At 41.4% G+C, this 27569-nt stretch overlaps 1 protein-coding gene across 1 annotated transcript; it reads right to left on the bottom strand.

The window, feature by feature from the left end:
• On the bottom strand, positions 1-27569 carry ZNF652 (zinc finger protein 652). Its single transcript, XM_068418785.1, has 6 exons — positions 27337-27569; positions 10559-11700; positions 6990-7137; positions 6567-6682; positions 5152-5296; positions 1-4711 (listed from the first exon to the last, which is right to left on the bottom strand). The coding sequence occupies exons 2-6, from the start codon at positions 11459-11461 to the stop codon at positions 4197-4199; spliced, it is 1827 nt and encodes a 608-aa protein (XP_068274886.1). The 5' UTR covers positions 11462-11700; positions 27337-27569; the 3' UTR covers positions 1-4196.

Genomic DNA, 27569 nt, shown 5'->3' with positions numbered 1-27569 from the left:
TTCTGTCATGAAAATGGGCAAGCATTTATTTAATTCACCTCCATCATCTCTCAGGTAGCCATGTCTCCCAGGTTTAAAGTCCAAAACCAACACTAAAACCAGAAACTTGATCCATCTTCTATTTACAAGTGAAATGTTCCTTACTAGCAGGTAAAAAAAAAGTCTTGTTGAACTATACATCATGTTTGGTTTTTTTTTCAAATACTGTTAGTCAATAGAAATATGAAACCATGAAATAATCATTTAAACATGTTACAACCCTGAGCTCAAGTCCCAAGAGTGAAAAAAGTTTGACATTATTAGTGTTCTTGAGTGCCTCACTGGAAGTTGCATATTGTTTTATCATATTCTCATCAAAGGCACATTACCTACATACTCTGCAAGTAATAATCAAACCAAAAAGTGTCAACACAACACACTGTCTTTGCACAGAAACTGCCCTGCATAACAGCACCTCTCTCAAACTCCTTAAAAAAACGATACTCGACCCTACTGATGGTCACACCATTGGTCATTATAATGCAAAGAAATAGGCAACAAATTAAATATATTACAAAAATACTAATCTTTTCAGCTGAGAGGTAAACTGGGTCTGTCACTTGGCTAAAACTGGCAAAGGGAAGCACTGTCTTTTAAACTGCATACCCCGAGCTCTGCCTCCTCCTCTTAGTAAATTGCAAATAGCTCTTGCATGCTCAAGAGACAACAGGGCAAAGAAAACCATCCAGATGGACTGCACTGTTGAGATATGAACTAATTTCCCAGTGATAAAAGCCTAAACTCACCTTAAAGGACTTTCAGAAGTCCATAATTTAAGATTTGGTTGGGAATACAAGGTGGGTGACAGTAACTTTTGATGTCTGCAGCGATAACAAATCAGGCCATCTAAGAAGTATCTGAGCTGTGTAAATAGGAGAGTCAATAACTCAGACAGGCATGACAATACAAAACAAATAATCACCACACCTTTACCCAGAGAGATAAGTTAGTCAGAGATCATACACTGAACAAACAAGCTCACACAGCTAATGCCTTTCGTAAGGATAAGGCACTGTCTGGTGGACCAGCAGTTTCAACTCCTCCAGAAAAGATGCTGTCCTTTGAACTGCTCAACTCAGAATGCTGACCTCCTGATTGCGTGTTAATTCTGTTGAATTTCCCCCCTTGAAAATACAATGTTAAAAATTCAGTAAAAAAAAAAAAAAATCCAGGATGTTTTTGGGGAAAAAAAGAGAATTTAGTCCCACTTTCCAGAAACATTCAAACCAAACCCAAAGTTGGTATAATTTGTCATTGCTCTTCTCGAAGGAAGCATTTTAGCAGCACAAACCAGCCCCTTATCTTACTAAATACAGTAAAGCTGATACAAAACATTATGCTTAGTTTGTCAACATACGCAGTGTGCGTGCAATGCAAATTTAAGCAGAAGTGAGAAGCCACGGCAAATCTCAACCCCAAGTTTCCTGCCTTTTGTAACACCCATTTTCCTTTTCTTGCTGAAATATGTACTTCATAAGATATCACATTGCAACACTTTTAGACCAGTATGTCAGCTTTCGATATGGTTGTCCCAGATAATGAGGAGAATCTGTTGACATCACGTCACATTATGACAGACTGTGAAGCGGGTTGGATAGTTTAATCTTCTTCCACAGAAAGGAAGTTCATAAGTCTCGGAAGGAAAAAAATACAAGGTGTATCATTGCTCTGAATTAATAATAGAAAAAAACTGTCCCAGATTTTAGAATTCTGCATAGCAGCCTAATACTGTAAATTTATTGAGAAGAAAATCATTTTGCAAAACTGGAATACAATTGATTTACCAAGTATTTTTTTAGCATTTAAAAATCATTTAATAACAGGCCTGACCATAAAATAGTGGCACAACAGAAATGTAGGTTGCAAATGTGACGTGGAATGCATAGAACCTCCGGGGCGGACCAGCCACAGTAAATACAACAGTCATAATCATGAGTGTAAATTCACTTTCATAACTGGGGTTTTCTTCTAGAATGTAAGAGGGTGTATATAAATATTATAGAGAAAACATTTAAAAAACATTGAAAAACATTGTTTTATTTTTCAGAAATGCTGGAAGGGGTTTCAGCTCAGTCAAAAATTAGGAGGTTTGTTGGGCCAAAACTGCCCTTTCTGGTTCCTAAAGTTTCCTATGCTTGTTATGAAAAAAAACCCAACATTAATGATTAGGTGGTAGAAAATGGTGAAAAACACCAACTAAGGAGCTAATTCTCAACAGACAGAGGACTCGCTGTTTCAAAACACAGTGCTTAACAGCATTAACCGTGAGGAAGTAATGCTAGGAAGAATTTCCACCATTTCTGCTCTCTTGAAAAAAAAAAATAATCCCATTAGCCACAAAACCCCAGTTCATTACCAAGCAGAACAGTAAGTCTGACATCTGCCTATGAGGATCTCTGGATGTACAGTTTGGTGGGATTAATTTAAAAAGCAGCACAGAAGAGTAGAAATTTTAAGGTAAAGACGACTTACAGTACATTGCATTGGGCCTCTGTCTTCACTGAAGGTGGCAACAAGTTCCTAGATTGCATAATGCTGCTATATTTAGTTTTAGTTGAAGAGAAATACAAACCTGAAAAAATAACAGCTACTCACTGGTTAAACCAGATACATTTGGCATTCCAGCCCACCATCCCTGCACTAACTTGTCATTTCCCCCTCATTGCCTCCCAGGATTATGAAACAGTGACATGCCTACAATTCAAAGTTTCCTATCCTACTGCTGCAAAACTTAGATTGGCCAAAAGTATGACTACGACCCCTAGAAATCATCCCATAATTTTATGCACGTTACATTTATGGGATAGAGCTTCACATGGTACATACAGTGCTATCAGCGTTTTCTTAATGCAACTGAAACACCATTGTCTCATTCAAACTTCTCTTCTCACTCTTACAATCAACCAGTCAGAAACACCACATTTATGATCTCATTTAACTCCCCTCTCCTAACAACTCCAGGAATTCCAAAAAGCAATCTGAAGAGCAGCATTTGATACAATCCCCAACTTAAAACCATACCATGAAAAGCCATTAAAACCGGCTCTGACTCGAGATACATGATGTCCTCCCTGCTGTCACATCTCTCATTCTCTTGTGACTCTATTCCCAAACTAGCAGGTCCCTACGTGTACGGGGCTCCCTTTCTAACCCAGCTCACTCCTCACTCCAACTGAACTAAAGAAAACCTGTGGAGCAGGAATACAGTATCCCAATGTCCTTGTCCAAAAAAAGCTTAAGAGAAATTGTGAAAAGGTGTGAAAAGGGAAACATAAGGTTAAACAACAAAAAAAAAGCCCTACTAAAATAAATTACGTAAAGTTCTGAAATCAACATCACTTTTGAGGCAACCTTTCCAGAGACCTCTTGGGTTCCTTTTCTTCTCTGAAGCACCTTTTAAGTTGTATGGTTGTAAGAATAACTTTAACTATAGAAGCTATATGCATCTTTTAAGAATCACATTTTGATGATTATAAAAATTTATCTATTATACAACATAGGTCCAGCTACACTGAAAAAATTACACCGCTTATTGAAATACATTTCATTTTAGAAACAGACTACTAAATAGGTCTATACAAAAAACTCTAAAATAATTTCTGTAGTAAAATAAAGAGTGTGTTAGGAGAGCTACACAAACAAGAGATTTTTTTGTCTTTCTTTAGAATGCTCAAATATACTGTGATACGTGGCTGGCTCACTCCATAGCCGGCACCAAAAGCTGAAAAGAATCCATTACAATACACAGTGATACAATTAATGCTCTGTATTAATCTCACAGCCTTTCCGATTAGTACAAAGAAAACCAGGCCTATCTCCTCTTTGAGGAGAAGTCCAGGATATAAAAGCAAGCATACCTCATCAGCTGATATGAAATTATAAAATTCCACAAGTCTCAGTATCTGAAATTTATAAAAGTCACCAGAAAAACGCAAGCAAAATGGGTTTAAGTCCTGTTGGTTCCCAGGTTCAAACGAGCACTGCTGATCCAAAACAGGATTTTCCTTGTTTGTTAACTGATTCAAGGGAAAAAATTAGGACCATCTGCTGGGGCTAAGAGAAAGTCAAAGATCCTCACCAACGAACCCTCTGTACTTCCACGAGGGCATGTTTCCATGTGCGTAAAAGGGGAAAGCAGCTGGCGGGGAGCAAAGATGTTAGTGGTGCTGTGCTGAACTGTTTTTTTCTGCCAGGTGTCGCAGAAAATTGTCCTCACTCTGGCCTCTGTGATTTAAAGGCTCACTCTTAAAAAGAGCTGGAGGAGGGGGTAAATGAGGAACCGGGGGGACCGGGAGATGATGTGGATGGTGAGGATGAGGATGTAGGTGAAGGTGTGAATATGGGTGGGGAATGGGGCGTGGAGGAAGTGTGCTCACTGGGTTCAGGTTGATAGGTGGAGTTGGGGTGGTGGGTGTGTTCACTGCAGCAGGGACTGTGGTGGCAGGAGAAGTCGTGGACAGCGGGATCTGGACAGCAGTCGACACGTTGACGGGGCTGGTAACACGGAAGCACTTCTCCTTGTGTGCCTTGAGCATGTTGGAGAAGCGAAACCGCTGGCCACACACGTCACATGGGTAGGGCTTCTCCCCTGTGTGAGTTCTGCGATGTCTCTTCATGTTTGGGCGGCTGGTGAAGCTTTTCCCACAGATTTCACAGATAAAGGGCTTCTCTCCTGCCGAACACAGATACAGCAATCAGGCACAGAACATCTGCTAATACTTACTTCAGCATACTTATGCAAACAAACTGTTTCTACTGCGACTGCTACCTTCAGCAAATAAAGAGCCAGCTGTTCCACAGAAGTCCTCAGTCTTTACAAAATCCTCTCTCACCTTTGGATTTTGAGGCACGAGACAATCTTTTATAAGGCTTTGGCAAGGGGTTCCTTCAGACCAGAATATCAGGAAAGTAAGCCTAACTGCTCATTTTCCCCCACAGTGAATCACAGGACTACAGACAGATTTAACAGCAGTAATGCATTAACCTCTCCTGTCTGATTTTCTAGGCTGGATAATAGTTTTGATTCCAAATTCCAAGGAAGTGAACACAGCTGGAAGTACAGGACAGTTTTTGTCCTGGAGGTACTTGTGCTTTTCTTTGATAAGTTCTTACCAGTGTGTGTTTTCATGTGCTCATCGAAGTACTGTTTCATGTTGAAGTCTTTGCCACACCACTGGCACATGAACTGTTTGTGCCCGATGTGGATGCTCATGTGGGAACGCAGCTGGTACTTGTACTGAAACCTCTCATCACAGTTCTGCAACAGAAAAGCAGCAGCCCATGATGTTCAGGCATCACACACCAGGAAGCAAGGCAGCCATCGGACAGCACTAAAATGTAGTATGTGAAGGAGTAAAGAATACCTGAACTAGTACACACACAGGCCCTCACACAAACGTGGAATTTAAATTAACAAGAGTTGAATTTGGTCTCTCCTAAAAATTCCGCTGGCACAAGAGCTTTGGCAAGGAGCGTGGAAGAGTCACAACATTTATCTGACACAGCTGGTGGCAAAAGCCCGGCAGAGACAGGGTTATGCCAACAGAAAAGTGCTTCTGCTGGCTTAAGGTATCACTTGGAGGTTTTGCAGCTTCGCCGGCGATCTCTGCCAGCCTGCGGCATGCCTCCACTAGAGGACTCTGCTCACACAGCAAACCAACAGCAGCTCTACCCCACACTTGTTTTTCAGCAAGCCAGTCTGTTTTCCAGCTATAATTTATTGGTATGAGGTAATTTCTTTCCCTACAAGTCTTATCCCCAAGACTACTCTGGCTGCACTACTGCCATTACTACTATGTGTCTGGCTGGAGTTGTGCCCCACTTCGTGGCCAGGGTGAGCCACCAGACCTGCCCGGGGAACAAGAAGGGCTCTGCACCCCCTCTGCCTCCATCATGTGATACCCACAAGCATCCCCATCAGATGACTGAGACATTATGTGCCCCAGACGTATGACTGTCCCATACAGGCTCCTTCCCAAGGGCAGGCATAAAATTACAATCGCAAACACACGTGAACGCACCAGTGAGATACTCTCCCCCATCCCAACACACACAGACCTGGTTTAAGACATGCAAATTCAGAGCACTGTGTTAGATTTCAAGGAGGTAATAGTTTGCAGTGAGGACAATAGTTTTTCCCACAAGTGAAAATCAAGCAGTAGTTTATTTTCGCTGTCACCACCTTCTGTTTCAAGTTACTGGGCAGGACAGGGAGGATTAACGTAATTTGCATTAGGCTTTGCTAGAACACCAAGGGAAAACTAGGATTCAAATCCTGCTGTAGTGTGTCCTCATTGAGAAAAACATGACAGCAAAAAGCAAACCAAATACATCTCAGTTTGAACTGCTGCTAGAGGCACTCCTGCTGTGCTCTCCACACGGAGAGGAATTTTCCCCAAATTTTTATGAAACTGCACCTCATCTCCAAGTCAGTCAATTCAGTTCCCACCTACCTCCCCTACTGACAGTGTTACTGATTTTATATCTTATGCTACTGTATCTACACACATTAACAGTTGCTGCCTCACCTCACATCTGAAAGGTTTCTCTCCAGAATGCTGTAGGGAATGTACTTTGAGAGACATACTGCGTTTGAACGATTTTCCACAGGTTTCACAGGTAAATGGCATGTCCTTTGTGTGTGCTGCAACACAACAGTACATTAGAGAGGGGCATTCAAACGCAAACAATTCTTGAACCAATTTTTTTCCCCCAACACTGAGCAGGAAAATTATTAGTACTGCACAGCTTGTAAGTATATATACATGTGTACACACATATGTATTTTGCTTGCTGCCCAGGTCTACAGACTTGAACTTTTTGCTAAAAAATAAAGTTCAGACAACTGAATTTGCCTTATTATTTTTCTCCTCAAAACAGCAATTATGAGTTAAGAACCACAACGACACATTATGAGGCAGAACCACCAGAAGCACCGATCACTAACTCACCAACCATATGTTTCCGCACGTGGGCCATGGTGTAGAACTTTTTTTCGCAAATCTCACAAGAGAATTTCTTTTCTGCATAACCGTGGACAATCTTGGTATGTTCGTGGAGGGACCAGAGTTTCTTGAATGACTTATTACAGGAAACGCACTGAATGAATGGGATAAATAGAAAGAAGTTTAAATTAGAAAGGTTCAGTGATGCAAGTTTGTGGAGTTAAGCCACGTATCTTCCTCTTGCTTGACAAACAGAAGCCCAAAACAAGTCAAAATGCTGTCTGCTGTCTCTGACTGCACTTCAGCTTACATTTACTGCTTCACACTTGCAACAATTACACTAAGAAAAGCCAGATCAAGCAGGATGAAAGAGGATATTAACACACTGCCTTTTGGTGCCACCTGAAGAGCACGACAGCCACTGCACTAACTTATTTCCAAAACACAGCATATCCAGCTGGATGCAGCCCTCAAGGAGCTAACGCAGAGAAGACAACTTCACAGGCACTGCGGCTGCTGGGGTGGGAAGAAACCAAAGCCCTGGTGTGGGGAGAAGCCAACAGAGGTGGAAGAGGCCAACACCACCAAGTTGCCTTAAACCCATCTGCACGTCCAGCCCTGTCCTTCACGGGAGCACTGTGACCGCCCAAACTCCAGGTCTAAAAGCCCATGGACTAGTCAAAGCTCTCTCATCCTTTTAGCTCTGGACAGAAGACAGCTTCCATCTTGCAGCTCTTGACCATGCAGAGTCTGGTGCATAGCTCATTCAGCAAAGCAAGTTGTCACCTCCGTCTTCCATGTTCTGACTCTTCTTTTATACGTTATCAGTAGCACTGTAGGTCTAAAATGACAATAGGCAAACAATGTTTCAATCTCTTCCCACAACTGTTGTTAAATGTCCAGAAAGTCAGTGATGAGCAGGATCCACAGGCTTTCATATATCTCTTTTTTTCCCAATAGTTAGCTCTTGCAAAAGACTTGATAAAAAAATCCTTGTATGATTTTGAAAATTCCAGAATCATCTTAGTTGTAAAACTGACAGCAGACACATATGTGAGGATACCAAGTCATTTTTGTCCTTGAAGTGAAGAGGAAGGAATCGTGGCTTGTTGTTTTTTGTTAGCTGTTGGGGTGTTCAGGGGTTTTGGTACATCTCCATTTTTCTGCCTATCAATTACTCTCCTTCCCTCAAAGTAAGAAGGGCTGTGTGCTGTTCTCTGCAGAACTAGCATGTACTACGCCTTCTGTCGACTTGTTTCTTCTCTGTTCAGGCAAGTTATGCTGCTTCCAGAGTGCCTGAATCTCTGCAGGCTGGGAAACTCTGGTACACCCCTCACCACGCTGACTCCAAGGAGAGCCTCTGCCTCTAGAAGTACCTACTTGGAGGCATGCCAGGAACAAACTAGTCCTTTGGCGGGGGGGAGGAAAACCCCTAGAGAGTAAAGCAATGGTAAGAAATGATCAAAAATCCTTTGATTTAAGGTTAAGTGAGCCCTTGAAGTGGTCAGTCTACAATTTAATTGACGATCAGCAAGTAATTTAGATCACCAATATTGAGAGCTACTACACAGAGAGTCTAAGATGACAACAGAAATTCTGTGAAGGTGCTAATTTTGAAAGGATGAAAAACAGAAATTACCTGGAAAAACAGATATATTCCATCACTTAGATGAAAAAATAAAGAGAGAAGCCAGCCATGTTTATCAGTTCAATTACCACTTACATAATGAAACCATTTTTTCCTAGATAAAGCTCCATATCCCCCTTGATATATTAAACCCTACATTAATGTAAAACTTTCATACCTCCTTACTCTTTTTGCCAAGTGTAGCAAAAAACAAATTAGCAGGCAGCTGTGACACACATTCCAAATGTCAGGATGGACAAAAAAATAATCGTTGAATATATGCTTAAAGTGAGAACTTGAAGATGACTAGCAGTGCTTCTGGCAGGAGAAATATTTGGGAAAGTTTCTGGACCTTATTCTTCTGGAACTGCACATAAAACACAATTTCTACACTTTCTTCTTTCCTGTCACTTTTGGGCAAAGAAATGTAACCCCTCAGAAGCGTGTGTGTGCACAGATTACAGGATAGTTCTCCATTCTATACCACACATTCAAACTATTCATGAATTCCTGTTTAAAGTCAAAAGATTTTATGCTGTGAATGAGCCACCTGGATGAGAGGGCATTCCTTAAATTTACATTTCAATGTTCTCTGCTACACTCAACTTTTGAAGTATTTATTTCAAAAACTGCAAGGACAGAGTGAAATGTTTATGCATTTTACTAACTATGCTCAAGGCTCATTATCTTATATTATACTCCTTCCTTCAGTCTTCCTCCTATGAGCTGAAACATAAGGAAAAACAGCACAACGTTATACAGAGCTGCATTTGAGCCTTACAGCAAAGAGAAATCGCAATAAATATTTCAACTGTCTCCCACACAGTGGGAACTGAATACCAACTCAGTTTAGCATTTAAGCAAACAAACAAACAAAAAATCTTAAATCTTTCTGGTAAAAGTCACTGGACAGACAAAAAACTCGTTGCCCTACAAACTCTCAACATTTCAGCTGCACAAAAATTGAACTCAAGCTGCTTCACACTGGCAGTGGGATTATTTCAGAAGTAGGTGGCAACACTGTGCCTCGTTTAACAAGGCAAAAAAAGCACGTTCAAATCGCCAGATAAAACAACAGTGCCCCCAGTTACATGAGAACATAGATGCCTGTGAGCAAAGTACAAACCACAGATGAATCAAACTCTGAAACTCTTTCCCCAACTTAAACTTTAAAGTGGTTCTATTACAACACAGGCTTCCATTGTTGTATAAAATTAAAAGCTGCAAATCTTCTGGGGAGAAAGACCAGAGATCTTTATATTACTGAGCTTTTTGCACTGGGAATAGGGCAGACTCGTGAACAGATTTACTTGCTGAATTCATACACTTCCATATGCATACACGAACACTACTGTAAATTACTTGTATATAATTATCTCAGTAGGATTTTTAAAAGTTACATTTTAACACAAGTTCAAACCCTGACTTCACTACTTTCTTTCTCACCTGCTTGCCTCTCCCGTATTTTACAAATTTCTGATTCCAGTACCAGCAAAGTGCCATAATTCCCTTCTCCCTTGAAACCTTACCTGGACATACTCAGGGACTGAGTTTCAGGACACTGAAACATTTTGAACTTTAAAGCTAGCGACAGCTGCAGGTGCTCAGCACCTGAAGAAGGAGGGTTTATTCTGTCAAAGTACTTCACTGCAAATGCACTTGTTTTCAGGCCAGTTACTCTTGAGTCTGACATTTGTTAAAGTAGCTTTGTGTTTTCCCCAACTTGTAGTTAAACACTAGAGTAACTCTGCTAAAGCAGATGTCAGTTGTACTCTCTGTTCCCTGCAATTTACTTCTTTTGGAAGACACCAAAGTGTTGATACGTGGAGACAAGGTCTCGGTCAGAACCTGGTCTGCGCAAAAGATTTCCCCCTCTGAAGTGTCCACTAGCTGTATCCAGGGCACGACAGAAGGTATGGAAATCTGGCAAGCAGGTGAGCAAACCTACCTGGATATTTTTTTCACAGTCTGTTTGCTGGTGAAGGGACAGCTCACTTTCTAGAACAAATTTCTTCCCACATTTGTCGCAGATCTGCATGCGCCTGTGAGTGACGTTCATGTGCTTCTCCAGGTACCAGCGTGTGTTAAACACCCTGGGGCACTTCTCACAGGTTAAAGTCTCCTTCTCTTCACACTTTGATTTCTGCACAGGTGCCTTGGGCTCCTTTGCAGCTTTCTTCTTACGCTTGGGGGGCTCCACACTCTTTCTACGACCCCTTGTAGTTCTGGGTGATGGGGAAGTTGTGGCTGCTGCAGCAGATGCAGCTCTCCTTGTTCTCCTTTGTGCAACACTAACTTTTTCCACACTTTTCTCTTTTTTCTTCTGCCTCTCATTTTCCTCATAATCATCACTGTCTTCAGTGGCCTCTTCCCCACTCTCGTCACCCTCCTCTTCCTCACTGCTGGTCTTAAGAACAGCAGTCTCTTTGGACTGGGAGGGGACACCCTTCTCCCCTTTTGATACATTTAATGTTTGGTTGTTAAGGTTTACCTCTACTATAATCTGCTCCCTTTTGTAAGTCACTTCATCTTCCTCCTCTTCTGAGTCGTCAGAGTTTTCTCTATCTTCTTTCACAGCCCGGACCTCTCCTACTGATCTGTTCTCCCTGAAATACGGTTGCTCCTCTCTTTCATGGAGATGTGGTTTACTCATTTTGCTGTCCACCAACACAGAGTAAGGACTTTCTGACTCTCTCTTGTATACTTTGGTGGACAGATCAAGCTCCTGGCTGGCACCATGATAAAACGTGGGTGGCACTTGACCACGGCGACTGTCCTCTTGCGCCATCCCTGCTACATGTGCGGCACAGTTTTCAACCAACTGTTGGCAAGAATTGGCTGTTTGACTCATTTGGGGGGCCTTGATTCATCGAGCACCTTTAATCCCAGAAAACCAAGTAAGCAGCTTTAAATCGGGATGGACTCTCAAGACGGATGCCTGTTCCATCTACATAGAATGAACAAAATATGATTCTCTGCTGGTGTTTAGCACTGATGTGTAGGTCACAGAATTCTGGTATTATGGCAAGAGCAGAGTAGTAGTAATTATTCTTCTGAAGGAAGTTGCCAACGAACCGTTGAACATTTCACCTATAAAAGACAACAGAGAAAACAAAGTCAATTAAAAAAAATCATTAAAATCTTCAGCAAATTCTTTTGAGTTTGTACAACTGATGTGAAGCACAGGGTATACTACCTATGAGCTGTACCTGCTGGGGGTGGACTGTCCTACAGCACTATCTCAAGCAAAACTGGTGGTTAGGTACAAATATGTGCACCTGTTGTGGGGACCAGAACTGGAACTAGACCCCGAGATATGGCAATCATGGCATGCTATTTATTTCAAAATGAATATTCTCCACCTGCCAAAGACCACTGCCACCTGCCTCAAAGCTGGGCCAAGATGCTGATCGGTGTTTCTCCAAGACTCTGTTCTACTCCTACTTGCCTCTCCATCAAACAAGGTGTGTACCTACAGAGAAATACCTCTTCTCCTTCTGTATCTCCTAAAGGGAGCCCATCCTTACCCAGAAAGAGGACATAATACACCAAACAACATTCCATTAATGTAGATATGCATGAAGAATTTCAATGGAGACTTTTTCAACTTGCAGCACTAAATCAGATTAAGAACACCATGTCCCCTGCTTGTTCCACCTCAGAGATCCCTCATACAGCCTCTTGATTTAAGGCACTTATTCTTTTGTCTCATTCTCCCTTCACCCAGCTACTTATTCCTCAGTGCAGTCGCCAAACAGCATTACATTTGCCCATATAAATTTCACTTGCAGTTATCCACGTTGGAATTTGACCAGGACACTATTACTTCCTCTTGCAAAAAAACGCCACGTGATCCCTAATGAATACAAGTAATCAAGCTCTCCCATCTATTTTTCACCAGGACAATTACATTCTGGTAGCACAGTACTGCAACATCAAGCCAAGATTTTTGGCTGTGCAGATCAAGTCAGAAATGCATTGGAACTCCTGATCAAACAGCATGCCAGAGCTAAACCGGCGACTAGAGGGTGCAGAAGAGGAGAATAAAAGACAGAGCCGAAGAGACATCCCGTGAGGAGAGGACAGAGAAGGGTCCTAACAGAAAATGGATGGATTGAGCAGCTAAATATGAGCAAAACTGGATCCCCACTACCAGCGCCTGAAAATTTCCTCGAGGCTCTAAGCTTGGGCTAAGTCCAGCAGACAGGTATAAAACATTTGGATTTTGCAGAATCGTATGGGAATTTTTATTATTAATATTCTTGGTGCAACAATAAACAACCTAAAGCAGTATTACAGACATGGATTTTTATGACAAATTTCCTTCCACGTTGTACTGAGTTAAAATACTCTTCACACTACAAATGCAGTAAAAATCTGTGTGAAGTGACGTGCTGGCGAAAGTGACTGACCAATAACCAGCCATTCGATTACCAGCTTAAAGTTAATTAATTAAACAGATTCTTGAACAGTTCTCCAATATTTCCAAATGCACTCAAAAAAGCACCCTGGAGATGCCTGACAGAGTAACCTGCAGACAGACTCACAGCACTTGCAACAGCGGGGTCTGTTATAATAAACTGGGTGTGATCACAAGCCAAAATTAACAACCCTATACCCAGGAAGGCCCTTAGAAAGCAGCAGGCATGATGAAATCCAGTTTAGCTTTTCCTTTAACAAAATTTAATGAATTACTCAAAAGCTCAGAAAAATCACTATGTCATGTAGAAAATAATACCTGATTATTTCATCAGCATATTAAGCATCTCTCACAAGTGGCATGAGTAGGTCAGGAAGGCTATCAGAATGCTGCTGGAGAGCCAGAAAAAGCAAAAAACCTGTCATGAAAAGGAAGCTTTACCTCCACCCCCCCACTCACTGACTGTTGAAATACTCTTTACATATCCTGCCATCACTTCACCCCTGCTCATTTAAGGAATATTCTGCAGAATAAACCACGTCGTATGAACACAGTACCACTTCAAATAAAAACAACAAAGGGGCTTTTTCTGAGCTGTCACAGCTATTTGGTCTTAAAACCACTTCACTGTGCAGAACCAGTAACCTACTTTCACTTTGAATACACCGCCTGCTACCCTCAAGGGATCCACAACTTTCGAACAACATTATTTAACAGTCAAACAGCTGGTAAAGCAAAGCTCTCCTTACACCTTTAATGCAAACAGCGCATTAGACTACTGAGAGACAGTAGTTTAAATACTGCCCAAAATATTTTAATAGAAGATTTTTTCCCCCTTAAGTTTCTAATCTCAAATGTAAGAAAACAGCACTTGAGTGTTTTTATTTTTGCCTTTTTTCTTTTTAAATGAATCCACTTTTTTCAAAGATGCTAAACACCTTGAGCTCACAGGATGAATTTCAGCCATACTACAGACGGGAGCAATACAGGTTCTGATTAAAACGTAAACAGGATACACAGTTTCAAAGCAGTTTTTGAAGAAGCCTATTGAGACATAAAACTGAGGAATAACTGTATTACGAGCAGAGAATGAACCTACGATGTACATGCAACGCTTCGTAATCAAAGATCACACAAGAAAGGTTTGCAAACCTATGAATTAAAGGCTCAAACCCAGAAAAAATTACAAACAACTTGCAGACAAACGTGTAGGTGGAGGAAGCATGTGTACGTGGGAGCGACGCTTCATACGGTGCTTTCGCTGCTTCTAAAGAAAAACCGCATTTCTTCACATTATCTGTACTAAAAATAGAACAACTTCTAGCAGAGAGCGCTAGCACAATTACCTGCCCCAACTGTGACTCTATAGAAATCTCGAAATCAGCACAGACCAAGTGAAATATGCTCAGAAATTAACGACTTTAAATTACACATCCTTAGTTTGCCCTCAGAGAGGGACCAGCTTGACAGTCTGGCTATCTCACCTGCGTCTAACCTGTGCCAAGGACGTACGAGTTGACTTCTGGCAAGCGTCCACCAGAAGCAGACACCGATGTAAAGAAAAACACTGCTTCTTCCAGCTTTTGTAGGAAGTGAAGTGGTTGCACAGTCCTTTCTGCCCACCAAGGCTCCCCGTGAGCTCCTGACCCTGCGTGGCCACAGCCGTCTGCTGCCCTCCCAGACAGGCCACCAGCTCCACAGGGCGCAGCCTTTCTGCCTGGATCCTTCTGGTGGCTCCCACAAAGGGACAGAAGAGGCACTTCGGGGCACTCCACAACCAGCCACTCCTGCTCAATGTGACAGTGGCCTAATTTTTAACAATTTTTAACCAGTTTAATTGCTGCCCATAGAAACGTTATCAATATCAGCTCTGAAAGTTGACAGATGCTGGTCTAGTTCACTTTGCTGTAGGTTGGCAAGTCTAGAAGGACTGCAAGCACAAGGGTGATCTGTCTACCGACACAAAGACGGCTCTGTATTGATTTATTACTTAGTTAACATCTGGAAGTTCTCCCCGCTCTTTCCAGATAGCCATAAGGACCAGAAACTCCTTTAAAATAAAAGAATCCATGCCTCAATTCTTGAATCAGCGGCATGTGCCACAGAAGTTTGGCACACAGCAAAAGCAAAAAGAGGAGGAAGGAGAAGAGCTGTTCAGGGTATTTCAGGTATTTCAGCTTTCCTGCAGCTCACCTACTTCTTGCTTGAAAAGTGAATACTATGAAAGAAGAGATTGCAGTAGTCAATGTCCAACATTAAAAATGCATTAATTTATTAGCAATCCGTTATTTTCTTTCTTTGTTATAACACAGCCCTTCAAGACAGGCACAGAAGATAATTTTTTGTTTCTATTTACAAACCACTTGTAGCTGGAGTAAGTAGTGCTCACAACCTTCACACAGCTCACAAGGCACCAAGACAAAATTATTCCCCCAGAAGCATACAGCCCCTAACACACGGGGGAAGCTGAGCCGCAGCTAACACTGCAGCACTGAAATACCACGCACCTTACACAAGCATCACAAATAATTTGCACGCTTCCTTTACAACACAAGACCTACACCTTCACACCACACAACCCCCAAAACTTCTTTTTCTTTCCCTCTTCAGTTTAAGAGCAGAAGATCTGCTTAACAGCAGCTTTTAAATGGGTACAATCAGGAGGCACCGTGGGGCGTGAGTAGGTACATGGACCACTATACATAAAACCAAGTTCAATGAGAAAGTTTAAGTATCTTGAAATTTGCAATTTTCTTTTCTATAAAAGAAGACTCCTCTCAGACTACAGTTAGAAAAAGTTAAGGAGAAAAATTATAACTGTGTTATAATTAAAGTCAATGCCATTTTGCACATGCATTAACAATCTGAAGTTTTTAAGGATGCTGGATGTATTTTGGTTGGAAGCTATAATCCAGCAGCTCCATTGAGTCCCGGGGCAACCAGATTTGTACACAGTTTACAAGTGGTGAAACAACCATGTGCATAAATAAATAATTTACATTATTTAAGATAATGTGCCAATTTCAAACTAGTCAAGCAGTTGTTGAAGAAACTACACTCAGAATAGGAGTAAGGCAGCGGCTGCAGGTTGGGGGGATTGATGAAAAACAGCTCCAACATCATGCCAAACCTGGGGCACGCTGCAGTCTGGCTACCACCCAAATTCCTAACCAAAACTGGAGCACCAGCTTCCCTGCTTCCCTTCTACTCATCAGGTAGGAATTTCTAGTACAGCTAAAACCTGTGTGAATTCAGAATGCAACAGTGTAGCTGAACCCTTTCAAAAGAGCAGTATCATTCTAAGTGAAACACTTTCACACTTATTAGACACATTATTTGGATACAGAAGAAGTATTAAAACTATGATAAACAAGCACATGTATTTATTTTGAAAGGCTGGTAAGAGAATGCATCATTCTGGTAAGTATAAATGGAGAGGTAAATAACAGTGTGATTTTTCACTTCTCAATATTAATCGGTGTTATCTATTAATCAATATCAAGTCAGCAGACAGAAATACAAGAAAATGCATCAGAAAAAATATAACTTTCATGGCACAGACACAACTTAGCTTCAAGCACAAAGTTCTGCAGTATATTTCCTCAAAATAACAAAACAGTAATGCTTTCTTACTACAACTCTGCTCTGTGAAACCCTTAGGTAATGTGAATTCTGAATAGCATATTAGCAAGAAATGCCTACAGACTGCAACGTGAAAATACAAAGTGTTTGATTAAAATGGTCCAGTCACCTACAGTTCAGTACATTAGCAATATTTCAGAGCACATGGAAAAAAAAAGTTTTAATATACTTGCACAGTTTGAAGAACAGGTGCACGAAACAGTGCAGAGGCACAGCAATTCCCAGTTAGTGGGAAAACACATCTGGTACAAGTTACATCATGTCAGCGGATAGTAATCAGGGCTACAACACAAGCAGGAATTATTTATATCATCGTACAATCACTCCTTTCTTGTGCATCTCCGCTGCTTTATATGCAAAAACCCGAAAATATGTTCTTAAGTGGTAAGTTTTATCTCCAGACAGAGCCGCGCTCAGCACATCCTCCCAGCTTTTGCATTTCTATGGGTAAGTACTCAAGCCTGCCTTTGCCCACGTAAATGCAAAACAAAAAGACTGACTGCTACTCTTCTGTCATCTGCTAGACATCAAGGGACAGCTTGTAACACCCACCTAAGAGATGGTATCTGTAACAGGCTCACGCTTAGTGGAGCTACAAAGGAAAGGAGGGGAGAGTAATCCTACCTCCTGTATCAGGAGGACAATTCTGTGCAGCTGACACAGGAATATGGTGTAACATGGCATGAGGATATTCAGAAACAGCACTCACAACACAATTCCTGGGACTGCCCTGTGAAAAACAGAAAAATCGTAACTCTTCTTTTCACTGCAAGCTCAAAATTCACTTGAAACAGATTTTCCCATCAACTCACAGAAAAGATGAGACATAAAACAGTACGTGGCACTGCGGCTTGTATTTTGGTGAAATTAAAGCTATGCCACATATTTGGGCATCTCTGTCTCAAATGGATTAGTCTTGGTACAACTAAGCAAACTGACACGCACATCGTAAAAACCACAACGCTGGCAGTCACTGAAAGTGTTGCTGGGAGCCTTGGCAGGGACGCAAAAGACTGGAGAGTAAATAAATACCGTCCAATTCTCCCAGTAAAGGTCTGGGCAGAAGGATGTTTGATGGGGTGGTATATGAAAGCCTGAAGATGCAGTACAGCATCTAGACTGTCCCATCTTCCAGTTATTTTTTCCAATCGTTTCTAAAATAATCTGTGATGAGTATCTTGCTAACTCAGCAGGCAACATATTTTCACTGTATGGAGCTGGCTGTTTGCCTATAAGTATTTAACAGTCTAATGGAAAATGAAGCAGAGCATATTTCCAATTCCAGAAAAAAGCCTTATATAATATCCTGCAGCTAAAACATAAAAACTATGATAAAAAACCTTCAGGCTTTTTCCATTTCTTAAGATGAATTATTTGGCTGTATCTAGAAAGCTGGTTTGAGGGACAAAGGCTGGGAATCTGGACTTTTTTCAAGCATTATCTCCACAGAAAATAGTCTAAGAGGTTGCCATTTCAGAATTCAGCAGCATTATAATCCCTCAGCTTTTGCAATAAACCGAAGGCTTTCTATTGGCTATGACTAGTTTCAGATATGACAGCCATAAACCTCAACGTTTTTCTTTTACTAGGCAAAACCAGCTCTAAACAAGTTCTAGTACACCACGATATGCACTCAAATTAAAAGCCTAGGCCCTTCCTACTACCTTAAATATATAAAAATTAAACACCTGTGACTGAATTAGGAACTTGCTTGTATTCAAGTCTACTGTTGTGTCTTGTCTATATCTTTCAATGCAAAAAATAGAAAGCAAGATTAAAACAAAACCAGGTAGTTGCCACATAACAGTGGTCATTCACACACGTACCTTTCAAATTTATCACTTTCCTGTAATTATTTGATAACTTGAAGACATATACATGAAGGAAAAAAGCTTTATATGATGACATTAACAGATTAACTGTCCCTTCAAATTTTGTCCCTTCAAATTAACTCATCAAAATACGTGCCAGAAGTTCAAAACTACCCACTGCTATGACACTGAAGGGCAACTGTTTCACCCATTAGCCTACTCTTTGTTCCAAATCACTTTTATTGCCTAGTTTTCTTCTTGTTCAGTGGTAAGATTGTTTTTTGCTTTAAAAACTCTCGCTTTCATCATTATCTGCTGACGATGTATCTTGAAGACTAGTAAAAACCGCACTGAGATTTTAAACCGTCCATTTATATTCATAGCTGCCAGTGATGACACTTCTTATTAAACATCACGAACTTATTCTAAGATTGCAAATGATTGCACTAACAATATAGGCTACACACAAAGCCATATGAAAACAAAAAGGAAATCTGTCATCAAGATCTCTACTTCTGTTTCCCAAAGCTAGCATTTTTCCTCCCAGAAAGGAGGAGCCGAGAAAGAGACACTAGATGTTTATCTGTGTCTTTGAATATGTAGATGGGGATCAGTTGAGAGAGCTCAAAAAAATGTAAATGGTCTGTCTGCAAATAAAGCTGACAGGTACAACTTCCACCTGGACATTTCTTCTGGAGGAAAGGTGTTTTCCTTGGTTTAAGCTGACAGCACTAACTTGGCAAGAAATAATAAACTTTTATATCCAGGATAGACCTACCTCCCCTCCTAGCAAACCCTAAAGGAGACCTTTGCAATGCGTACAATGGAGGTGAAAGTTTTGTACCTTTTACAGAAGGGTTCAGTTTAAGAAAACTCACAGACAGGTTCAGTTATTTGCTTACAGCTTTCTGCTGATCAGCCTGCACTACACATCACAGCATGTAATGTGCTCCTGTATCAATTATTTTTTACACTGTAATAATGGAACATTTAAAATAATCTCATCTGAGCTGAGAGCATGGTGTTACTCACACACACACTTTACAGAGTCCCTCAGTCACAGTTTGGTGCAGTTTTTAAAAACCATTTTTATTCATTTCCAGTCTACCAGTTTATCTTACAAAAACCTGCTAAATATTTTGGAACTTTGCTGAGCGTGGTATGCAGCAGAAAAAAGGTTTAAACAGCAAAATCTTCTTTGGCTTCGTGGAAGTGTGAATTTGATCTCTCTAAAATAAAGTTTTTCTTCTCACATCATTGGAATGTGCTTATGGATAGGTTTGAAATCCTCGTCATTTTTCATTTCGAGCTCTTTACACACTAGATAATTTTGACTTTGAAACCAGCAACAAGTTTGTAAAAACCTCCATGGCAACAAAAGAGCTTGTGGCAGCTGCACAGTGGCAGACGCACTAGCTAGGATGGTAAATGTGCTGGTAAATCATCTGTGCTGATGCAGAATTAGCACAAGGAGCTTCCCCTTCTTGTCCTTACCTGGGCTCCTCTTAGTATCTCCTCCTTTCAAACTGCCCACAAAACCACCCCTGCACTTGCCTGTAGAGTTTCAGTTTTGTAACTTCCAGCAGCATTTTAACTACCGAATGGCCAAACACCACGCGGATCAAGCCCAGCTAACCTTAGTTAATACAAAGATGGTATGTGCGTTCATGCAAGCACAAATCACCAGCAGAAGTTTAAGTAATCTACTGTTGACAAAGTCTACGTGTGCCAATACCAAAACTACATCATTGTAAGCGTTTCTTCTTGCCCAATGTCACCACGCTCCTGTAAACCCTGAGTAACCATTTGGTATGGTTATCTTCCACTACCAATTACTGCCTTGTTTTGAGCTACTAAATCTTCTGAAACATTACACACAGAGCTTGTTTTAGATGCACAATGTAAACGTTTGGAAAAACTGACCATCTTGCTTTTATAATATTTACATAATTTAACAAAGCATATTTACCAACACACAGATTTATCAGCTTCCAAGAAATGCTAAGCAATTAACAACACTTCAACAGAACTCCTATTTGCATATATTCTACCTTTGCAAGTAGAAACGACATCCAGCGCTCTCCCCTGAAGTTACCAGAGTTGGACATGGAGATACAAAGCTCTTCAGCAAGTCTATGCATGATCAAAACAGACACTGTAGCACAGCAGCAGTTCATTGCAACCTTCACACGTTTTACAGGTGCAATTCTCAAAGCATAAATCTCTTCCCACTGATACACTGGATTTTATTCCCAGTTCTTCCTCTAATTCATTACGCAGCTATGGACATCTTATCTCCGCTTTGTATTTAAATTTCTTTCTGGGTAAAGTGAGGACAATTATCAGTTAAGGCCAAAGTTACTCGGACATTTTAATCTGATCTGTGTGGCTGCCAAAGGAGGCAATACACTCTTTCCCTATTTATATGCCAACGCTGGCATTCTTATGGTTACAAGGCGAGATGCCTTGGGAAATCAGTCTGCCTGGAAAACAACCATTCCTTGGGATAAATATTCAGCTGGGAGAACCAACTCACAGTGCAATTTCACCAATACTACCGTCCATTACAAGATTTTGCTTCCTGAAATAACCACTTTGTCCTACAGGTGCAATCTGGCTTTCACCTTCCATAAAATACCAAGGTAAAAGAACCAGAAGCACAATAGCAAAATTGTGGAAAACATCTGAGGATAATGCTTAAGAATCGAGGCTGAAAAAATAGTGTATTTTCAAGAACCTGTAGCAAACAGGAATTTTTCTCAAATTACTTCAGCCTTTGCATAGCTCATGCTTTCATTTAAAAATAAGTTCCTAATGATTATGAAAAGATTCTTAGATACGAGTTCTCTCTCCTTAGTGACATGTTATAATCTAAATCCACAGATTCCTCTTAAGAACAGTAGGATCAGAGTTACAGGCTTCAAGTCAAATCCACATCTTGGCAAAGGTCTGAAGGAAGTATCACAGGAACCACCTCAGGACCTACTCAGTGGTACACGAATTCCAAATCTCAGCAATGCGACGCTGTCCTCACAGCAGCCAGCAAGTTTCAGGGGGAGAGGGAGAACACTTGAAAAAAACACCAAAACTTTTCTTTTCCCTCTTGGCAAAAAGGAACAACAGTTACTCAGCTTCCTAAGCAAGACAGGGAACAGCATCTCAGCAAGAATCTCCAATAAGATTGGGGTTATTTGTGCAAAGGGAGGGTGAGATGGGAAAAAGAGTGTCCACTGACAGCAGGGATAATTAACTTCATCTTATTGTCTGAATTTAAAGTGCTCGGAGTGTGGGATAATAGAAGTCGGTTGTGCACAGGAGAGACGATGTTAAATGATTTTATAGCACCATAAGTGGGCTAGGTGATTTATCAAAGATAAGCAGAAGGTGGGATCCTTCATAAGAAATCTGCAGGTTAGAGGAAAAGCTATGAAAATATAGAAGAGGCAAAAAAAACCAGACTAGTTTAGGAAACAAGTTTAAAAAAGGCAGTATAAAACAGTGTAATCAAGAAAGAGTAAGGTGAGGGGACATCAAACAGGAAAATTAGAATGAATTTAGAAAGGTACAAGTGGAAGAATAAATGTGCAACCAGGTATGAGTTAAAACAAAACTGCCTGGCAAAAAGTTGCAATGACATTCAGGACATAATTTTCCTCAGACCTTTAAACTGCAGTCAGCACGGCATTTCACTCTAATAGATTTTGTCCTGCAGCTAGCAAGTGTGAAATGAATGATTCAAGACATTCACATTACAATAAAACAAACTAGAGATTCTCAGCAGCCATTTTTACTATTACATGACATGGGTGATGGAGATTTATTAGGATATGTTTCTGTCCCTGCTAAAGACTTCTGAAGTCACATCTATATACCACAACTTGTATTTTCATGTCAAGCCTACTGGTGTCACAGTGCATTAAACACCTAACCCAACCTGAGTCCCTCATGAAGTGACATGCAGTTAAAACACGGGAAATCTAAGCACAGTGCACCTCACTTAACGGGGGACTTGGAGAATTTACTACAGTGAGAAAGCATGCAAAATATACTGAGGAATGGCGATGCACCTGACCCCATCATTTATGTGAGAAACACCTCGAATTTGCTAGCCTGAACAAGAAAACCACGGAAATTTACTGGAATTAAAGATAAGAGCTCCCACCATTGTATGAAACAGTATAATTTGTTAGAAAGGACAGAACCAGAAAACCTACAGAAGCCTGGGCAGGAAGGGGAGTTTCTTCTTTAAAGCATATGTAGCAAAAAATACCTGCATCAATCAGAAAACATAAATACTCCTGTTCAGCAAATGTCCAAAAATATTACAGTAACACAGCTAGCTGACAGTACTTGCTACGTGTCAGGACACTGGACACTAACAGCAATCAGGCTTTTCGTTAGAAATAATCTGCCTTCCACTATTAAAATTCACAGTTGTCATCAGATGTAATTTGTCTTCAGATAGCACTATTAAGACACATTCCATAATTCCCTTTCATCACATAAGCACTGAAAAGGCTTAAATAAGCATGACCTGCAAGCAACTGTGCAGTTCAGAACAGATTTTTACTGTCTTCCACAAGACTAGTCAGCCATAGGAAAAGCAAAGTTCTAGTAAGCTTTCTGCACCTGCAAGATTCAGCTCTGCTCCAACTCAAATATTTGCAATTTTTTGTGTACAACGTTCCCATAAAAGAAGGTATGTGGATCAATGGATGCTTGTCTGTAGATTTTCAACTATAAAACTTTCTGCTTGTAAAAAAAAGAAAAGCTCTACTACCCTATCCTACCTACCAGGCCATCTGTCTTCGCAGCGGTACCACAAATATTCCTCCAAAATTCCAGCTGAAAAACTTTCTGTTCCCTTGTGTTTAGCACCTGGGACAGAACGCAATTGGCTTAACAAGTTTTGTCTCAAATGTTAACATGGATCCTAATTCCAGTAATCCATCTTCAAGCAGGCCCACTTGCCTTTCAAATTACATTCCTAAAATCACTTTTCCACTGAAAGAATCAAGTTTCAAAACTTAAAAACACACAAACAAGAGAGCAATACAGCATGAAGCGCTGGCAGTTGCGTAGCACAGCCAAATGTTTCTCTTGAGTGAAAACTACTAGTCTGAAACCTCCTCAGGGAAGGGTGTCTGAAAGTGTCAAGGAAACTAATGCAAGCTGCTTGTGTTAATGAGTTTAAGCTGCTGGCACCAGAGCTACTGCCAGAGTTTCGCTCCCTATGCAATTGTTTTTCAGCAGGGAGGAGAAACCTAAAAATCACCAATTCAAGATCACTTGGAGAATTAAGCATTTGTGAAGGTAATTTGGAAATTAGATACTAGAAGTTTAGGTTATAATGAATGTTTCAGCTGAACTAGGAAAGTGTGTCTGTTATGCTTTTACTAGTTATGAGTTACACAAATTCTACTTAAGAGTTATAAGCAAACCCCACTCGCTTTCCAAAATACTGAAAATGAAGCTCCTGCGAAGACCCCAGATGATATAGTTTTACTCACACTTACTCACTTACAAGAGTATGTGTTTAAACAGAGTTTGCAACTTCAAGGACAAATCATGTTTTTATTAAAATGTTCTTAAAAGCATAACATTAGTCACTTCTAGACAAAACAACCTTTTATGTTAACAGAGATTAGTTATTTAGACTTCTGATACAATAAAGGAGTTATTGCAAAGTTGTTAAAATATGTAAGCCTAGTCTTTACAGTGGGAACAGCTGGAAGTTAGGCATTTAGGTCCACAGAGAGAACAGGTTGAAAACTACACATTCTTACTGGAAAACACTGTCTGAAATAATTCAGCCCTGCTTCCTCCACTTGAAGGAGCTCAAGACATTATAGGGTGATGTCAACTGTAGACAGTATCTGCTCATTGACTGCATTAATATTTAAACTGTATAACTTCATGATAATAAAATGACCTCCACATAAAAATCCACATTTTTTCTAACTATTATGGGGGGAAAAACCCAAACTTTGGTATCATAAGATTCTGAAAAGATAAACAGCACATATTTAGCAAGATGTAAACTAACATTGTTTTAAAAAACAAAATTATGTTCTTTAAAATTTACTTCATCCCCCATTTAGAAGCCAAGCTCGGGATCTCACAGGGAGAGAGCTGTTTCACAGCAGAATACATTAAGAGATCAGCTGTTCTGTGCTGTAGAAATTTAACCAAGAGAATGGTTATAAAATATTTTAATACAACAATAATCCACAGAATCAGGTTGCTCGAGAACATATCAGTCTTCTCAATCGGCTGGTACTTCCTTCCAATTATGTCTCTCTTTTTTGTGGGGTTAGAAGGAACTTTCTTCTTTGATAAGGCATATTATAGCGTGCCACAGAGAAATAGGTCACTGATGACATGTAGTTTTGTAATCACCTTAAATATACCCGTGCCTATCTCAACTATGCTGTTGGTGCACCACTCTTCCATTAGGCACTGATACGGCACATGATACCAAGACTAGAAGACGGGATCCTGTTTACTGAAAATATCAATTTAATGTAGTTGTATGAACTCAATGGACTCTTCCCAAGTCACTCTTACACGGACTCTCATGCTCTAGGTGGTATGACACCAGACAAAATACATTCGATCTAGAAGCAATTTCTTGTACATATAAAGACTTTCCATCTTTAGATGAAAATGCACCTCCCAGTCTGAAATTTCCACATTCTACGATTCTGGCAATGAGAATAAAAACAGAACACCCCAATATCTTGCACTTGCAACAGAACCTAACAAACTGCTTTTATAACTTATCTGCTATATATACCTAACCATTCACACAGAACTGAAGAATTTACTCTCCAGAAAACATCAAAGTTCCTATATCAGTATGAGAATAATATAACAATCAATAAAGTCCTTTAAAAAAAATGAACAACAGCTTATAATGCAAAAGTCTCTTTTGATCATGCAAACATTTGAAAGGTTTTTTTACAAATATTATAAATGCTAAGCCATAAAACATTGATGATCTTCCCAAATACAACTGATTTCAATTACTGCCAAAAAATGCTCAAGTAGCTATAAATACTAGTCACCAAATACTAGATAAAATTATAAATAAAATCTTAGGTTTCCGACATCCTATTAGATGCAGGTGCTTAGCTAGAAAAACAAAAAGCCTTCATGATTTTGCACTTCTCTTTCAAACACATACTCTGAAAAAGCTTTCAAAATTTCTACCCCTCAACTACACGTTTACACTGTGAGTTTACTCTATATCTCAACCTTATTATCAACATCTAAATTTAAGTGTTGGCTGCCTGGGGCAGGGATAGGACTCTTCATTCATTCAGCACACCACTGTATTGCAAGCGGTCGATTAACCTCTATAAAGCAGAAAAAAATGCATCTTACATGCAGGTAGATAGATAAAGGGGTTTCAACTAGGTATCGATGAGAACACTAGACCCATACCATAAAACTCTAGATTCTTTTAAAATGACATTTTGCAACTCCACAGCCTTTTTTAACCACACCAGTGTCCACAGTCCTGCATCTATAAAATGCATTATTTTGTTGCTGCACACCAGTTACCTCAAGAGAAAGAGCGCCCAACTTCCACATGTGAACAATCAAGTCGCAGTCAATCAGTGCGGTGGCAAATCAAGGTGCACCAGACCATCCTTCACAAATCAACGCTCACACATTACATCTCTATTCATCCTGCACACACATACCCCACCATCGTTCTCTTGATTCACCGCGCACACACTACTGTCAACAAAGCATGTGCCAGTTGCCATTCCCAGAACAATACAGCTCAGGTCATCCCCTGAAAAGATAAAAATGCACATTCCTCACATCCTTTATGTCTACAGTACTTCCCTCGCTTTGACTTAAATCTACTGCACAAGATGCCACAACTCAGTTGTGATTAAAGAGGCTTACATAATACTATTAATACCAGAGAGAAACATGATCTTGAAGCACATCTTTTTCAGTCTAACAATACCTGTACCGAGACACCCACAGAACCAAAAGTTGCACACAAGGCAGTTAAAAATCAAAACAAAACCCAACACCCTAGGATGCACATACCACAACATCAGTCCCGAGAGCAAAGAGAAGGGGAAGATACCTAAGTAAAAGTCTGAGGAAGAGAGAAAATACCTGATTTTTTCCCCCCACACACCTAGACCCAGAGGAGAACGTAACACTTCATTTCCTCACCTACCCGATGACAACTCCAGTCCCAGAAGCGAGCGCATTTAAGAACTGCGTTCCCTCCTAACAATCGCGGACCGTGCACCGCCGTGGCTGCACAATCAGCGAGTGACAAGGAGGAAGGAGAGGGCTGCCAGCGGCCCCCACACCTCCAGGCCACCGCTCCGCGGGAGGGGGCTGGAAAGCAAAGGCAGAAAGCGAGGAGAGGTGTGGACAGACTGTCCAGCACGGCCAAATGCAGCAAGAATATTTTTTCCCCCCAACTCACCTTCCCTGCCCTCCCCCAGGCAGGTGGCACAGCCCCACAGCCCCCTCCCCGCGGGGGGCAGCAGCCGGGGCAGATCCCCGGCCCTCCGGCAGCATTCCTCCCCCGCCCGCTTCCCTCCTCCCGCGGGGGGCTGCCCTGGCTGCACCCCCTCCGCCCGGGGGGTGCCCTGCCTGCACCCTGTTTCCCTGGGGGGCTGCGGGCAGGGCATGGCGTGTGTGTCCGTCCCCCCCCCCCGCCCAGCCCCGCTCCCTTCCAGGCCGGGAGGCGGCTCTACCCCGCTCCCTCCGTCACCCACCCCCGGGCTGGGCCTAGCGCTGCTCGGCGGCTACCGCCAGGCCCGAGGAGAAGGGGGAAGGGGATCCCCAGCCGAGCGGGCGGCCCACACTCACCCAGGCCGATCCCCTCAGGGCCGCCCCCGCCGCCTTCCATGCCGGGCGGCGAGGGGAGGGGGGCACAGGCGAGGCGGCGGAGGGCGGGTGGAGGAGGCGAGGCGGGAGGGCGGAGGGCAGGGCGGCCGGGGCGCCCTCCCTCTCTCCCTCCGCTCGGCCCCCTCAGCCGCCGCCGCCGCGGCGCTCGAGTAGCCGCTGCCTCAGGCTCAGGCCCAGGCCCCGCCGCCGCCGGC

The sequence above is a fragment of the Nyctibius grandis genome, chromosome 26 (assembly GCF_013368605.1).
Source record: "Nyctibius grandis isolate bNycGra1 chromosome 26, bNycGra1.pri, whole genome shotgun sequence".
Classification (NCBI taxonomy): domain Eukaryota; kingdom Metazoa; phylum Chordata; class Aves; order Nyctibiiformes; family Nyctibiidae; genus Nyctibius; species Nyctibius grandis.
Note: the sequence above shows the minus strand (reverse complement) of the source record. Positions and strands in the feature narration are given on the sequence as shown.

What these genes read in the sequence shown, in the direction of transcription:
- ZNF652 (XM_068418785.1), bottom strand. Translation starts at nt 11,461, where the DNA reads ATGAGTCAAACAGCCAATTCTTGCCAACAGTTGGTTGAAAACTGTGCC. An exon ending in AGAAACCTTTCAGATGTGAG is followed by an intron (nt 5,297 to 6,566) that starts GTGAGGCAGCAA and finishes TTTCTGTTGCAG; the next exon opens with AACTGTGATGAGAGGTTTCA. An exon ending in GCACATGAAAACACACACTG is followed by an intron (nt 4,712 to 5,151) that starts GTAAGAACTTAT and finishes TGTGTTCGGCAG; the next exon opens with GAGAGAAGCCCTTTATCTGT.